We start from the raw sequence: 15,331 nt of genomic DNA on the forward strand, positions 1-15,331 counted from the left end.
TACAGGTGTGAACCACTTATTCCAAAATGTATTTATATTGGACCCAATATGCAATATGTGATATTCTAAATAGTGATGATAAAGTAGAAAATAAAATGGATAAAGTTTCTGCCCTTGTGGTACTTATATCCCTAAGGGTAATATGATAGAGAAAAAGTGAAATGTACTTATTGAACATTATGTGTTATGAAAATGAATCATAAATTACAATATATAGGCCAGATTCATTTTATAGATGTATAAGATTATACAGAAGTTAAACCCCTCAGGTGTATAGTTCAGTGGCAGACTACTTGCCTAGAATGTCTAAGGCCCTGGGTTTAATCATTAGCAAATCAACTACGACTACCACTACCACCCCCTCCCTACTATACTACAAGGGTTATGGTTAGTGATAAGAGTGCCTGTCAATACACAATCAGCAACACACACACACTCGGAAATTCTTGAAAGGTTAACCAAAGGTCACATAATAAAGTGGTGAAGTTGCCCAAAAGAGTTCAGGCCACCTATAAGTTCTCTATTGCTCCCTACCATATGCAATCTTTTCTTCTCCTTCAAATTTGTTATTTAGTACATCTCCCTAGTTTTCACTTACATTTCCTTATATTTAGATTACTCCTGTCTTTAAAATGAAAACTCACCTGATAACTGATTTTACCAGCCAGCATTAATCAGATGAGAAAATATGAAAGGGGAGATCAATAAAAAAAAGGTTCAAATGATGAGTGTTACAGATTACAAAATTTAACTCTATCTTCTAAAAAACTACAGCTGTGTAACAGTATGTCTGCTCTCACAAGTTAGAAGACTAGCAGTAGCGGAAATATTTAGTCTTACTTGATGGTAGTTCTTAGACTGTCTTCAGCAAATAATGCCTAGATTGGTCACATCTAATTAAGATGCCTTTAAGTTCTATTAGTATAGGAAATCAAGGGACATAAAACTAGCCTTCACTGCAAATAATGTAAGATGTTTATATAATGATAAAGATTTTTAGGTTGGATTAAGGCAAATTAAGCCTTTTCTTCTGCCTTCTATATTTCTACTTATTTGGCATCTTAAACTGTACTTGAAATACATGTGCATTTGTGTTCCAAGAAGACTTATCAATTAAAAATTACAATACTCTTAAGATATTTGAGATGGGTACTAGTAGCTCCAACCTGTAATCCTAATTACTCATGAGGCTTACATATGAGACTTATGGTTCAAAGTCAGTCTTGGCAAAGATCAGGGACAGTACTCAGGTTCAGAGTTCAAGCCCTAGTACTAGGACGTGTGTGTGTGTGTGTGTGTGCATAAAGAAATATATTTATATTAGGACATTAGGAGTACTTGGATTATATATATGCCTATTTTTTTTTTACACTATAAAAATACAGAGGCTAGCTGGTGCCGTGGCTCAAGCTTGTAGTCCTAGCTACTCAGGAGGCTGAGATCTGAGGATCAAGGTTCAAAGCCAGCCCGGGCACAAAAGGACCTGAAACTCTTATATCCAATTAACCTCTAGAAAATGGGAAGTGGGGCTTGGCTCAAGGGAAGGGCAGTAGGTAGCCTCGAGCTGAAGAACTCAGGGACAGTACCCAGTCCTAGTTCAAGCCCCATGACTGACGAAAAAGAACAAACACAACACATAGAGGCTAGCTAGAAATAAATTAAATAAAAAATGGACCCAGGTTATTGTAACAAAGTGATCACTGTATAAAAAGGAAAATAAAAGTAGGAAACTTTAATAATCATTTTGGGCAATAGTTAATTTACTGTCGTGAATTTTACATTTATATTTGAGGAGCTTTTAGTTTTATTAAATATAAAAATTATATATCTTAATTCAAATATTTATAAAAATTTTCAATTTCTTTAATTTTTGGATCAAAGTGACTTTGTAGATAACTGTTTGTACATATTTCTATGCCTAAGGAAGAATACTTTTGCCCTCTAGTTAATCATTTCTCATTTGCTGTATCCAGTAGAGACAACATTGTCAAAGTGAAAAAAAAGAGTTAATAGAATATTTACATAGCCCTATACTTATATAGTCAAAAATGACTTAAAATAAGGTTAGATAGCAATTTTTGGGGGGGAAGGGTAGTTCTGGGGCTTCAACTCAGGGCCTGAGCACTGTCCTTGGGCTTTCTTAAGTCTAGAGTTCTACCACTTGAGCCATACCACTTACGGCTTTTTTTTTTTTTAAATGTATATGGTACCAAGGAATAAAACCCAGGTCTTCCTGCATGCTAGGCAAGCACTCTACCACTAGGCCAAACTCCCAACCCCTAGATAATAATTTTAACTGAGATAAGAGAAAGGTTTCCTAAAAATATTCTATGTTTTGAAGATTACATAACTTTTGCAAATCTCAGAAATCTGGATAATACAAAGATTTGCCTCTATTATTAGAAATTAGGCAGTATTATTAATGTTCTAATGTCTTTCTATCAGTCTTTAAATATCTCAGAATATGGAAGGTATCATGAATTTGTGTGTTATCCTTGCATAGGGGCCAAATTAATCTATATACTATTATAATTGTAGTGTATGTGCTGCCAAAGCAAGAACTTCCAATGCTTTTTCACAGTATAATTTGAAGAATTTTAAAACTCTCTTTAGAGAAATCATTTCATGATATTCAGACTACAATGTATTTTTCTTCCACTAAGAAAAAGTTGGGGCATGTACTTTTACATTATAATGACTAAAATATAGTTGGTATCAAATGGAGACTGAAAGCCAATGAATTCTTGACACTAATAATATGACTTAATTATCTGTTAAACCTTCTCAAATGCCTCTTCATTTTGGAAATACTACTGTGGATAATAAATCTTATTTATAAGCACAAACCAATTATATATATTATATAATATCACATAGTAAAAATGGAGAATAGCTGAGTACCAGTGGCTCATGCTTGCCTTGTAACTTTAAGCTACTCAAGCAAGAAGCTCAGATTTGGAGACTGGTTCAAAGGCAGCCAGGGAGAATCCATGAGAATTCTATCTCTAATTAACCACCAAAAAACAAAACAAAACTAAAACAAATGGGAGTGGAAATGTGGCTCAAGTGATAAGAATACTAGCCTTGAGCAAAAAAGCTCTGGGACAGAGCACAGGTCCCATGACTGGTGCACTCACACATAAACACTCACAGCGGCATGTACACACACACATCAAAAATATCTTAAATTCTCGTTGAAGAAAACCTTAATGGAGTATTTAGAACAAGCCATTTTTAATTAGAAACAAGTTTGATTAGATTCAAACTGTGCTGACAAAAAAAGCTCATTAAGAATTAAAATAGTTAATGAATATGAAAACAAAAGTGAGTTTTTATTCTCAATTTTTAGTCAGCTCATATAAACATATACATGTACAACATATATGTACACCATTGGTACTGTAACATTTAGTAAAATGAACAGGTCCATATATTTGTGATTTATAAATAATGAAAGGCAGTCTTTCGTATATGTTCGGTATCAGAGTTAAGGAAATATATAAAAATCATTTATCAAGAAACCCAAAGACTTCTTTAAAATCAAGTTTATATTTATATGGAAAAAAATCTGCCAATGAGTCATTTAAACACATATACTTTAGCACAAATAATACCCATATTTAAAATTAATGCAAGCATTGGTTTGTTTTAATTAGTTATTACTAAGACCATGATTTATCCTCAAGCCTGAATTTCATGGACACAATCTTATGGTTTACATGATACCCAATTAAACATATTAGAAAATCAGAGTAAATCCTTGGAGTTTCCAATATAAGAAGCAAGCCTCAAGTAATAATCAATGATTAAAACTGACAATTACAAAGCATCTTTCTTCCAAAAAGCTGTTTTAAAAAGCATGTTTAACACACTCCTGACCATCACTTTCAGGAGGAGCCACAAGATAGAAGAGATCTAACATACTTCTTCCAGGACATGGATAATCTTAAGGATCCTTTCTTTTGTCAAAGGGTTTACATGCTCTCCTTTTAGACCAAAAATGTAATTACTTGATTTTGTTTTAAGTAGTAATATTTTTTTGTTGTTGTTCCTCTTGATGGTACATGAATTTCAATTCTAGACCTCATGATTGCTGGACTACCACTCTACCACTTGATCCATGGCTCTAGCCCTGTTTTTTGTTAGTTATTCTGAAAATGGAATCTAGAGAACTTTTCTGCCTGGGCTGTTTTCAAACCTTTATCCTCCAGATCTCAGTAGTTAGGATGACAGGTGTGAGCCACTAATGTCTAGCAAAACAATTTTTCTTTTCCAACCTAATGTACACTAAACTACACTGAATATTTTATGTGCAAAGGTTAACAAACTACATGAACATTTTCCTCAGTTTTCTGGTCTAGATGGAAAGAATTTTTCCCCTAATTGCAACAATAAAGATGCATATCAAGTATAAAACTATTCATAAAATACCATCCATATTTAATATACCCTGTTTAGAAAAAAAGTACTCTCTAAAAACTTGTTAGCATTCTAACTGACTTTACTGCTAAAGTCAAAGCAATTGCATAAGTGGTTGGGAGCTTGGCCTAGTAGTAGAGTGCTTGCCTAGCATGCATGAAGACCCAGGTTCGATTCCTCAGTACCATATACATAGAAAAAGCTAGAAGTGATGATGTGGCCCAAGTGATAGAGTGCTAACCTTGAGAAAGCCCAAGAACAGTGCCCAGGCCCTGAGTTCAAGCCCCATGACTGGCAAATAATAATAATAATTGCATAAGTTGTTAAAGTACTAATATTTCAAATATTAGTATTTTCAGAGATTTGACTGTTTTCTCATTGATTTTCCTTTTTTCTAATTCTCAAATATCTGCTAGACATTATTCTCTAGTACAGAGGCTTTCAAATCCTTTTAAACCTATAGGAAAACATTTTATCACATGACAATATATACAATTAAGACAAAATTTCATGAAACAATAACTGATACTGCACTGAACCATGATACCAGCTTTCCTGTTTCTCTAGGATTCAAGTGTTATATGGTGGCACTTCTCAGCCTCCATAATTGTATTAATCCCTTACAACTCCATCCATCCATCCATCCATCCATCCATCCATCCATCCATCCATCCATCCACCCACCCATCTTTTGGCTCTATTACGCTGGAGAATCTTGGCTAATACTGATAGCAAAATTTAGTAACTAATGAGCTAATCATGTAACCACTATTATAAATAACTTCCTTAGAAAACAAATCAAAATCCCACAGCTCTAATATTTAGACTTAAAAAAATACCCTGGGAAATTAGCAACTCTGAGCTAAAAATTAAAGTATATTATGACCAGTAATGAACTTGGTCAGAAATATATACTATAAGAATTAAATAACGGAGCTGAAAATTCAGAGCAGCTCCTATGCTTGTTTGCTTTAAAAAAAAAAAAAACCACTACAATTAAAGAACAATTTACACAAAAAGGACCTTAAGGTTCTTTTGTTTCAAGTAAAGGATGTATGTTAACCATGATGGCAATGTTCCAATTCTTAAGATTAAATTTTTTAAAATGGGAAAAATAAAGGACATGAAGAGAATAACAATACAAATGGAAAAAGGCAACGCAAATAAGTTTTACCTGGTGGAACAATAATACTAGGTAGAGTGACAAAAGAGATAAGTAGATGGATATTATAAACATCCATCTGAATTATTTTAGGTAGTAAGAACATATTTACTGATTTAAAGGATTTAAATGCAGTATAAGTGGAAAAGAAAAGAAGTGACTTTTTACACCAAATCACTATGGTAAGTCATATCTAAGATAAAAGGGTTATAAAAAGAAATGCAATTATACACACGTGCACACACACACACACACACACACACACACGTACATACGTATGTCTGCAGATACAAAACAAGACTAGAAGATACAAAAAAAAACTTTGAAAGTCACATTCTCTTCTGTTACAAATGATCTACTTCATTTACTCAGCAACAACCAAAATTGAATGTTCAGACTGGGCATTAATGCAAGGTACTGGAGTGGATTCAAATATATAGTAAACCACTGTCCTTCCCTCCTAGAACTTATAATGAAGTACAGAACAAATTATCAAAGGAAGTTAAATTTCCTAAGGGGAGCTCAAAGTGTTTTGTCAGATTTTGGCTGAAAACATTCTTACTTCCAGTAAGTGTAACTAAGGGAGGGTTTACTTGAAAGATGAAGACCTGAGTGCTTGTGGCTCATGTCTATAATCCTAGCTACTCAAGAGGTTGAGATCGAAGGATCATGATTCAAAACCAAAAAGATAAAATATGGAGGTGAAGGGAAGAGGAGGCAAGGCAAACTCAATAGGTAGTTGAAAAGTAAGTTTAAAGAATGACAAAGGGCAAAAAAAAGAAATCTAAAGCAGACTACAGAAAGTTTTCACTGGAATTCATAACTATTGTCATACTTGACAGAATGTTTCAAAATTTTAACTTACCATAGAATTTTTACTTTAAAAATTATCTGGTTTTAAAACACACACTTACATGAGAAAATCACTCCCAAATTTAAAAAGATTTTAATAAGTCATTTCCATTAAAGAGGCCCAATCAGTCAGTTGCTGAGACTGAAATGAACTGGTCTGGTTGCTCGCAAAATCCATCAATATTAATGAAAATCCTTTCATGCCCTTGCCATGTTTCAACTCTACCTAAGAAAACCATGTTTTCTAGGTAACAAGAGATCACTGCTAAATTAAACCTGGACTGCTTCACAGAAAGCATAATATACAACTTCAGTCCTGTCTTTTTTGGTAATCCAGGGGCTTAGGCACTGTCTGAGCTTTCTTTGCACAAGGTCAATATGCTCTATTGAGTGAGCCAAAGCTCCACTTCTAGCTTTTAGGTGATTTATTTCAGATAAATATCTCAGGGATGTTCCTGCCCAACCTGGCTTCAAAGAAGATCCTCAGATCTCAGCCTCCTAAATGGCTACAATTACAGGTATAAGCCAAGCCACTGGTGCCTACTAGGGCCTGTCTTTTTATTTAATTATGCTCAGAAAAACCATCACAGGCTAACAGACTTCAAATCTTACTTTGTATCGCTTAAAACATATTTTGCCCCAAAATAATGAGAAAAAAATATGCATGATATAAATTTACTGTCTTAGCTATTTTATTTTATTTTGTTTGCTAGTTCTGAGGCTTGAACTCAGGGCCCAAGCACTGTTCTTGGGCTTTTCCTAAAGGCTAGAGCTCTACCACTTGAGCCACAATACTACTTCTAGCTTTTTCTGAGGAATTGAACCCAGGTCTTTGTGGATGCAAAAGAGATGAGAAATAACATAGTACATTAAGAACTACAGTCACACCTTATATGGTTCCTGTTTATATATCTTGGAGGTCCTTTCATTTAACCTCATCCTATATGGCCTTATGTATCTAGGTTTTGCCCTATTCCAAGGTTTATACTAATTATGACAAATGAGGGAAACCACTGAGCCTATGTTCTTTTGAGTCTGGCTTACTTCACTTAATATCATTATTTTCCAAGTCTTTCCATTTCCTTACAAATAAGGCGATGTCATTCTTTCTGATGGCAGCATAGATACCTCATCTTCTTGATCCAGTCATCTACTGAGGTTGGTTCCATATCTTTGCTGTGGTAAATACTACTGCAATGAACATCGTTGTGCTAATGGACTTAGTATGTCCTTGTTTTTGGATGATTGACTAAATGCCAAGTAGTAGAATTGCTGGGTCATAGGGGAGCTCTATGTTTAGTCTTTTGAGGAACCACCATACTGTTTTCCATAGTGGACAACCAATCTTTCTGTCTCCATGATGACTATTTCAAGTATCTCATCCAATTAAATCAATCAATATTTGTCTTCTCATTATATAGACTTATTATTTCAGTTAGCTTAATGTTTCCAAGGTTCACTGATACTGTAGGTACATCAGTATTTTCTTCCTTTAAGGTTAATATACACAAAACATTTTATTCATTCACCAGTCAATGGACATTATAATTGCTTTTACCTCTTTGCTGAATCATGATTCCATTAATTAGAAATCCTGCCTTGAATTCTTTCATATGTATTCTTTTGTGCTGTATCTTAGTCATTCTATTTAATTTTCTGAGGAAATGTAATAATCTTTCTAGAAAATCTGTACCATTTTACATCCCATTAAAAGTACAAAGGGAGAAACAATATTTTTAGTTGGTATTTTCACAAATGATGTCGACTGAATTTCTCTTTATAATAAAGACTACTGGGTTAAAGCATACTAAGAACTTTTACCTAACTATTGCTATTAATAAGCAGGTAACCAGGAGGGGAGAGACACTGAAATAATTTACTTAGCTATTTCAATTTATGCCTCATAAGCATTAGAAATCTATGAAAATCAGTTAAGGTCTCTCATCTTTGTCACAATTTATACTTAAACCTGCAGATAACATAATGAAGTATTAATTTGTGTCTGATTAGGTAACTTTCATCTCAAATAATATTTGAGAAGATAAATATCTTATTTCCACAAGCATTAGTATTATATATAGGTTTTTTTTTCCCCCAGTCTTGGGCTTGAGCTCAGGGCTTGGGCACGATCCTTGGCCTTTCTCAAGGCTAGAGTTCTACCACTTGAGCCTCAGCACCAATTCCGGCTTTTTTCTATGTATGTGGTACCAAGGAATCGAACCCGGGCCTTCGTGCACGCTAGGCAAGCACTCTACCAACGAGGCCAAACTCCCGGCCCTATATATAGTTTTTAGAAACTATGTAACAGCCAGGTGTCATTGGCTCATGCCCTTAATCCTAGCTACTCAGGAGGCTAAGACTTGAGGATCAAGGTTCAAAGCCAATCCGGGCACAAGAAGTCCATGAGACTTATCTCCAATTAACCACCAGAAAACCATAAGAGGCTCTGTGGCTCAAGTGGGAGAGCACTAGCCTTGAGCTGAAGAGCTCAGGGACAACGCCCAGACCCAGAGTTCAAGCCCCACAACCCACAAAGGGAGGGGGGGAAAAAAAAGCTATGTAATATAAAAATCCAAAGTGCAAATTTAGCTGGCAGAAAGACATTCACATTTACAAAAAAAAAAATCGAGTCTTTCCTTTAGTGACAAACTCCTGACATTTGTAGCTTACACCGTAATTCTAGCTACTCAGAAGACTGAGATCTAAAAATCACAGTTTAAAGCTAGCCCAGGCAGGAAACTGAGAACTTTTATCTCTATGTAACTATCAAAAAGCAGAATTGTAGCTTTGACTCAAGTGGTAAAACACCAGCCCTGAACAATAAATCTAAAGGATAGTGGCCGAGACTCTTTTTGAGTTCAGGTTCCAAAACTCGCATCAAAAAAAAAAAAAAAAAAAAAAAAAAAAAAAAAAAAACCAAGCCAGGTTAAGGTGGCTGGTTCATGGCTGTAATCCTAGCTACGCAGGAGACTGAGATTTATCCAATCCTAGGCAGGAAAGTCCATGAGATTCTTATCACATATAACTATCAAAAAGCAGGAAGTGTAACTGTGGCTCAAATCACTGAATGCCTTGAGTAAAAAAAGCTCAAGATCAGCTGAGTACCTGAGTTCAAGTCATGGGACCAGCACTAAAATCAAACCCAACAAAAAGAAACAGGATTTGAGAGGAGGGCAACCAAAATCAGCAACAATATTATAAGCAGAGTCTATCATTCTAATGAAATAATGACTGAGAAACAGAAAGGTTAGATGCTCAGAAATAGCACTAAGAAAGCATACATAAAAATATAGGACAACTGATGTCAACTAGGTAAATCAAAAGGATAGACACTACATTACTATTTAGAAAATGTTTCAAGTAGAAAATTAGCCAGATTGCATGTCACATGAAGAGAAACAGTAGCATGGTCTTTCACTAAAGACACATCTTCTAGAATGGCTAACATACAGTAATGACTAAAAGTAGTAAATTTTAGTATCCTTTATTATTTTTCAAAATCATCCAAAGACAATGGATTTTGTTGCCTATACTTAAGGTGCACTATGGTCCAGGAGGACCATAAAATTATGTAATGATCTATTCTCCATTTTTATCCCAATGTCAAAGAAAATATGAGCTGTACCAACATAAAGGGCTTCATCTAAAGAGAAAATATACCTGTTTTTACTGAGTTTTTATGATCTTTTAAATAAAAAGGAATTATATAAAAAGAAAATGCAGAATTATCTTAGTACAACTGAATGTATGGGGGCGTGGGGAAGATGTCTTATATTAGCTACAAAGCTTTAATTCATTTTTTCCAATGCTGAATTTTTTATTTTTATTTTTCACTTACTTTTCCCTTTGTTATTGTAGAGTAGTTATACAGAGGGGTTATAGTTACATGAATCAAGTAATAAGTAATGAGTATAATTCATTTTGAACCATGTCTTCCCTTCCATTGCTGTCTTCCAGTTTTTCCCTGCCATCCCCACCCACAACATATCCAGTTCATTTTTCAAATGGTATCCAGTGTTTGTCTGTTTGGTTGTTTTTAAGCTGTATTTTTTTTATCTTTTCTTTTTTTGGTACCTGAGGGTCAAACCCAGGATATTGTGCTTCCTAGACAAGAGCTTTGCCACTGAGCTACATCCTAGTCCTTTTAATTCTTGATCATGATGATGATGATAATAATAATAATAATAATAATAATAATAAGATGATGATGATGATGATGATGATGATGTAGTTCTAACAAAGGGGTTATAATTCCATAAGGACAATGCTTCTTTGTTGAATGTCACCCCTTCCTTATCCTCAATTTTCTATCCTTTGGTTTTTATTCTTTTAGAAATCATTAAAAAAAAAAAAAAGCTGCTAGCTCAAAAGGAAAAATGCTTTACTTAACATGACTCAAAAATATTTATATTTCTGTTTTGTAAATCTACTGTTTGTAGGGGAAAATATTCATCAAATGTATGCTGTTACATTAGTCCTAACTTATATGATTTATAGTATGAAAACTAGATATAAAATAAATACTATTTCATTTCAAAAAGACTCACTGAAACTAGAGTACAGGTAGAAGAACCTGTATAACTGAAACAACTTATGTGAAAGTTAGATACTAAACATTAAATATAAAGCAACTTAGAAAGAATATGATGTGTGATAGCTCAGATCAGTTTCCCCCTCCAGTCTATGGGATTTTTCTATGAGCATATGTGGTTAAAGACATATGTGGTTATAGGCAAGACTGTTGTTATTCCTAGCATAATGTATCTAATTTTTTAAAGCACAAATGATGTTATAAACTCCACTGCACTTACTAGACCTTTGTAAAGCAGACTATAAAAGCACAGCATAATTATGAAACAAGAAAGCTTGTCTTACTATTTGGTAATTTAAAAATAAACACAATTTCTCAAGTCTCTAAATTTTCAAAAATTGATATACCTGAACATGGCAAAATTCCTAATAGAACATTAGTAAAGGTTTAATTGGCTAACAGGGCATAACTAATACAACTGAGTTTAGAAAATAAGCAGATTAAATTAATATTTTCCGTTTCTACCTTGTTAGTATGCAGTAGGCACCAAATTATTTTCAATGGTTATAAACATTAATTCCTAGTGTTCTTCTACCACATAACAGCCAATTTTAAATAAGACAATGTTTCTTTTATGAATTAGAAAGAAAAACAAAGTTTAGGAAAACAAATGTGTCATCTTTCACCTTGTAGAAGAGAAACAGGGTACCTTATATAAACGGCATAATGACATACCATGTTTAGGATTATAGAATTCAAAACTCCCTGTGTAGGGTCTAGACCTACTTATGGCACTGTTGCCTACAGACAAGGAAATGTACAAAAATACATTTTTTCTCATTTGAACAAAAGTAAAGGTCAACTTACCAAATCCCTGTGCAACACCCAGTTAGCATGCAGGTAGTGAATCCCATCCAGGATCTGATACAATAGTGACTTCACCATTCCCCGAGGTAACTGAACTGGCTTTTTGTTTGCTTTAGAGGCTCTGTGAAACTTGATGATATGCTGAAAGGGAAAATATTACCAGAATCTTAACAAAGAAAAGAAAGATAATCTGAATATTCTCCTGACAGGACATAGGCATGCTCATGCACACGCAAACACACACACACAAGCCAAATTCCCCAAAGGTAGCATGTTATTTCATTATTCTGAATAACCTAATTTTAAAATTGTATAATAACTGAAGCTATAGATCTCAGAAAATAAAAGGTGAAAATAAAGATGCAAGGAAATAAAGATACAGGAAATAGGGTTTTTATTTTAAGTTTAATTACTTTCAGAAATACTAGACCTGTTTTTTAGATAAGAATTTTCAGAAATCATATTAAGTGAAGTAAGCCAGACTCAAAGGAACATAGGCTCAATGGTTTCCCTTATTTGTCATAATCAGTAGAAACCTTGTTCTCTCCTAGCAGAGATTTACAATAGAACAAAACCTAGATACATAAGGCCATAAAGTATGGCTAAATGTAAGGACCTCCAGGATATGGAAACAAAAGCCATATAATGAGTGACTGTTGTCCTTAATGTACTATGCTATCTCTCATCTCTTTTGCTGTCCCTTGATTATCTCATATTGTTACAGTAATTCACCTTGTTATCTAATATATTGTATATATGCATATTTGGTTATTTGAAATTGGATAGGGAAGGGGGAAAACAAGATGAGGGGTGGGGGGTGAGGGAGGGAAATGGAGACCAAGATATGAGAAAGGGTATCAATATTTGTGAAGTAATGTACCTTCTATCTGGTGAATATAATGTGACCCTTCTATTAATTACAATAAAATATATGGAAAAAAATTTTTAAGAATTTTCAGGAACAGTCATTTTTTATTCTCTAATGGTTGAATGGAAAGCCGTGGGGGCAGGGGGAACAAAGTTAAAGAGATACTTCTGACTGGATGACAGACAGCATAGTTGTGGTACATACAATGGTACAAGAAATATTTCCATAAAATACAAATACACACAAAAAACACAAACACAAAAAGAAATGATAACAACTAAAATGACCAGTTCACAAATAGAACTCAGGCCCTGAGTTCAAGCCCCAGTACAAGCAACAACAACAACAACAAAATACAAATAAATGTATATAAAAATGTTGAAAGTTTCAAACCCTGACAGGCATCTGCATTTTATTTATTTTTAGTCATTCATTTATTTATTTATTATATGTTATGGGGTTTAAACTTGACCTGGGTGCTGTCCCTGAGCTCTTCAGCTCTAGGCTACCCCCCTACCTGAGCTCACGCCCAGGACTGGCAAAAAAAAAAAAAATAAATAAGTTATACTGGTATCTGCACTAATTTATTTTAAGACTGTCATATTTGTACTTTCAACTACAGCTAAACAACAAATATTGTCTTGAAAACTTTTGAAAAATTAATAATGCCGTTATGATCACTTGTAATTTTTCTCTTTGAACTAATAAAAGTTTATCTGTGCTAATATATATAAGCTGTAGATCAGTGTGTAAAACGCTGAAATAAGATGGTTTACATGAGCAAAATAATTACAGATTTAATGCATAGTAGATTTGTATTTCAGCTATTTGGACAAGATAAATTATAATCTTTGCCAGGCATCAGAAGCACACCCCTATAATCCTAGCTACTCAGGAGGCTAAAATCTGAGAATCACAGTTCAAAGCCAGCCTGGATACTAAAGTCTGTGAGACTCTTATCTCCAATTAACCACCAGAAAATGGGAAGTGGTCCTGTGGCTAAGTGGTCGGTCGAGTGCTAGTCTTAAACTGAAGAGCTGAAGGACAGCACCCAGATCCAGAGTTCAAGCCCCACAACAACTCCCCCTCCAAAAGAAACATCTTTTACACTAATAATTTGTAATCATTGTGTTAGCTAAACGAAATAGTTGCTAGCATTTGATTTTGAGAAATCTTTAGTATGTAGATTTGAATTCCTAAAAATATTCTTATCATAGGCCAGACCAAAAACTAACTAAAAACCACAGGAAACATTAGAATCTATTTGCACATTAATTTCATTTGTGGAAGGGCATTTATCCATAAAAAAATGTTTTCTTTGCAAGAGTAAACCAAAACAAATAATGAAACATACAATTACTGTTGCTGATACATTAGGAATTGAAAAGTACATTAGAACATGAAATATCACTTGTGAGTGATACTTAGATTAGAAACTATCTTACATTTGCATTATATCATTTGTCTACAAAACTTTTCAACTACAAAATTATTACTCAGAAAAGTTCTACATAGGGCCAGGAGAGTGTAGCCTAGTGGTAGGTAGTATGCTTGCCTAGCATGCACAAAGCCCTAGGTTTGATTCCTCGGTACCACATGCACAGGAAAAGTTGGAAGTGGCACAGTGGTTCAAGTGGCAGAGCACTACCCTTGCAAAAAAACATGTCCACAGACAGTGCCCAGGCCCTGAGTTCAAAGCCCCAGGTCCTATTTAAAAAGACAAAGTACTATTCTTTACAAATGGAAAGCCCAAAGTTTCATCATCATTAAGAGACTTGTCTGACATCAGGACAAGAGATAAAATTATTACATCACAGTCTACTTTTGTAACACATTCATCTTCCTATATAAGTATACTGCCTTCTCATTTCAAATCCCATTATATTACAAAATAAAAACAAATGTTACATATGGTTACTTTCCTTAATTACAAAAAAAAAATCTCTATGAATGCAGGGTGCGGTGGCTCACACCTGTAATCCTAGCTACTCAGGAGGCTGAGATCTGAGAATCAAGGATCAAAGCCAGCCTGGGTACAAAAGGACCTGAGACTTTAACCTCTAGAAAATGGGAAGTGAGGCTTGACTCAAGGGTAGGGTAGTAGCCTAGAGCTGAAGAGCTCAGGGACAATGCCCCAGCTGAGTTCAAGCCCTATGACCCACCAAAAAAAACCCAAAAAACAAAAAACTCTATGCAACTGGATTTTATAGTTGACATTCTCCAGAGTCTTGTTTCTTTTATATAAAAGATCAAACTGTCAGGATCAAAAAGTAATACTAGGAAGGAACAAGATGGCAGGTTTAAAAGCAGCTACTACCATTTTTACTTTGTAAATGTGAAAAATGCACTGACACACAAGTGACCAAATTCAGAAGAGGAAGAGAGGAGGAAAAGATAAACGACAAAGTGTTCAAGGAAACCGACAAATTTATAGAAAGCAAACACAACAGAAGCAACAAGGGGTCCTAGACCAGTATCCAGATCTCGTGGCTGGGTAGAGGAATCTTTGCAATAACAGTTAAAAAAATATGTTCCTGTATCTGACTTTATTACCTGGTATATTGTATATACATTTATTTGTTTATTTGAAATAGGAAAGGGAAGGGGGGAAAACAGATGATTGGGAGGGAGT

General features: G+C 34.4%; 1 protein-coding gene and 1 non-coding gene across 5 annotated transcripts in view; both read right to left on the bottom strand.

Annotated features, from left to right (window-relative positions):
- The window catches only part of Cdk8 (cyclin dependent kinase 8), a 92,763-nt gene that overhangs the window by 26,374 nt on the left and 51,058 nt on the right, over positions 1-15,331 (bottom strand). For all 4 annotated transcript variants that reach the window (XM_090342354.1, XM_090342355.1, XM_090342353.1 and 1 more), the window contains one exon: positions 11,832-11,972. In XM_090342354.1, coding sequence (XP_090198480.1) covers positions 11,832-11,972 — 141 coding nt within the window. The remainder of the gene's footprint in view (positions 1-11,831; positions 11,973-15,331) is intronic.
- Positions 2,459-2,562, bottom strand: LOC150057160 (U6 spliceosomal RNA). The gene has a single exon (XR_016537215.1). It is a non-coding gene; the product is annotated as a U6 spliceosomal RNA (small nuclear RNA).

This window comes from Megascapheus bottae, chromosome 11 (assembly GCF_031878675.1).
Source record: "Megascapheus bottae isolate mThoBot1 chromosome 11, mThoBot2.hap1, whole genome shotgun sequence".
NCBI classification, from domain to species: Eukaryota; Metazoa; Chordata; class Mammalia; order Rodentia; family Geomyidae; genus Megascapheus; species Megascapheus bottae.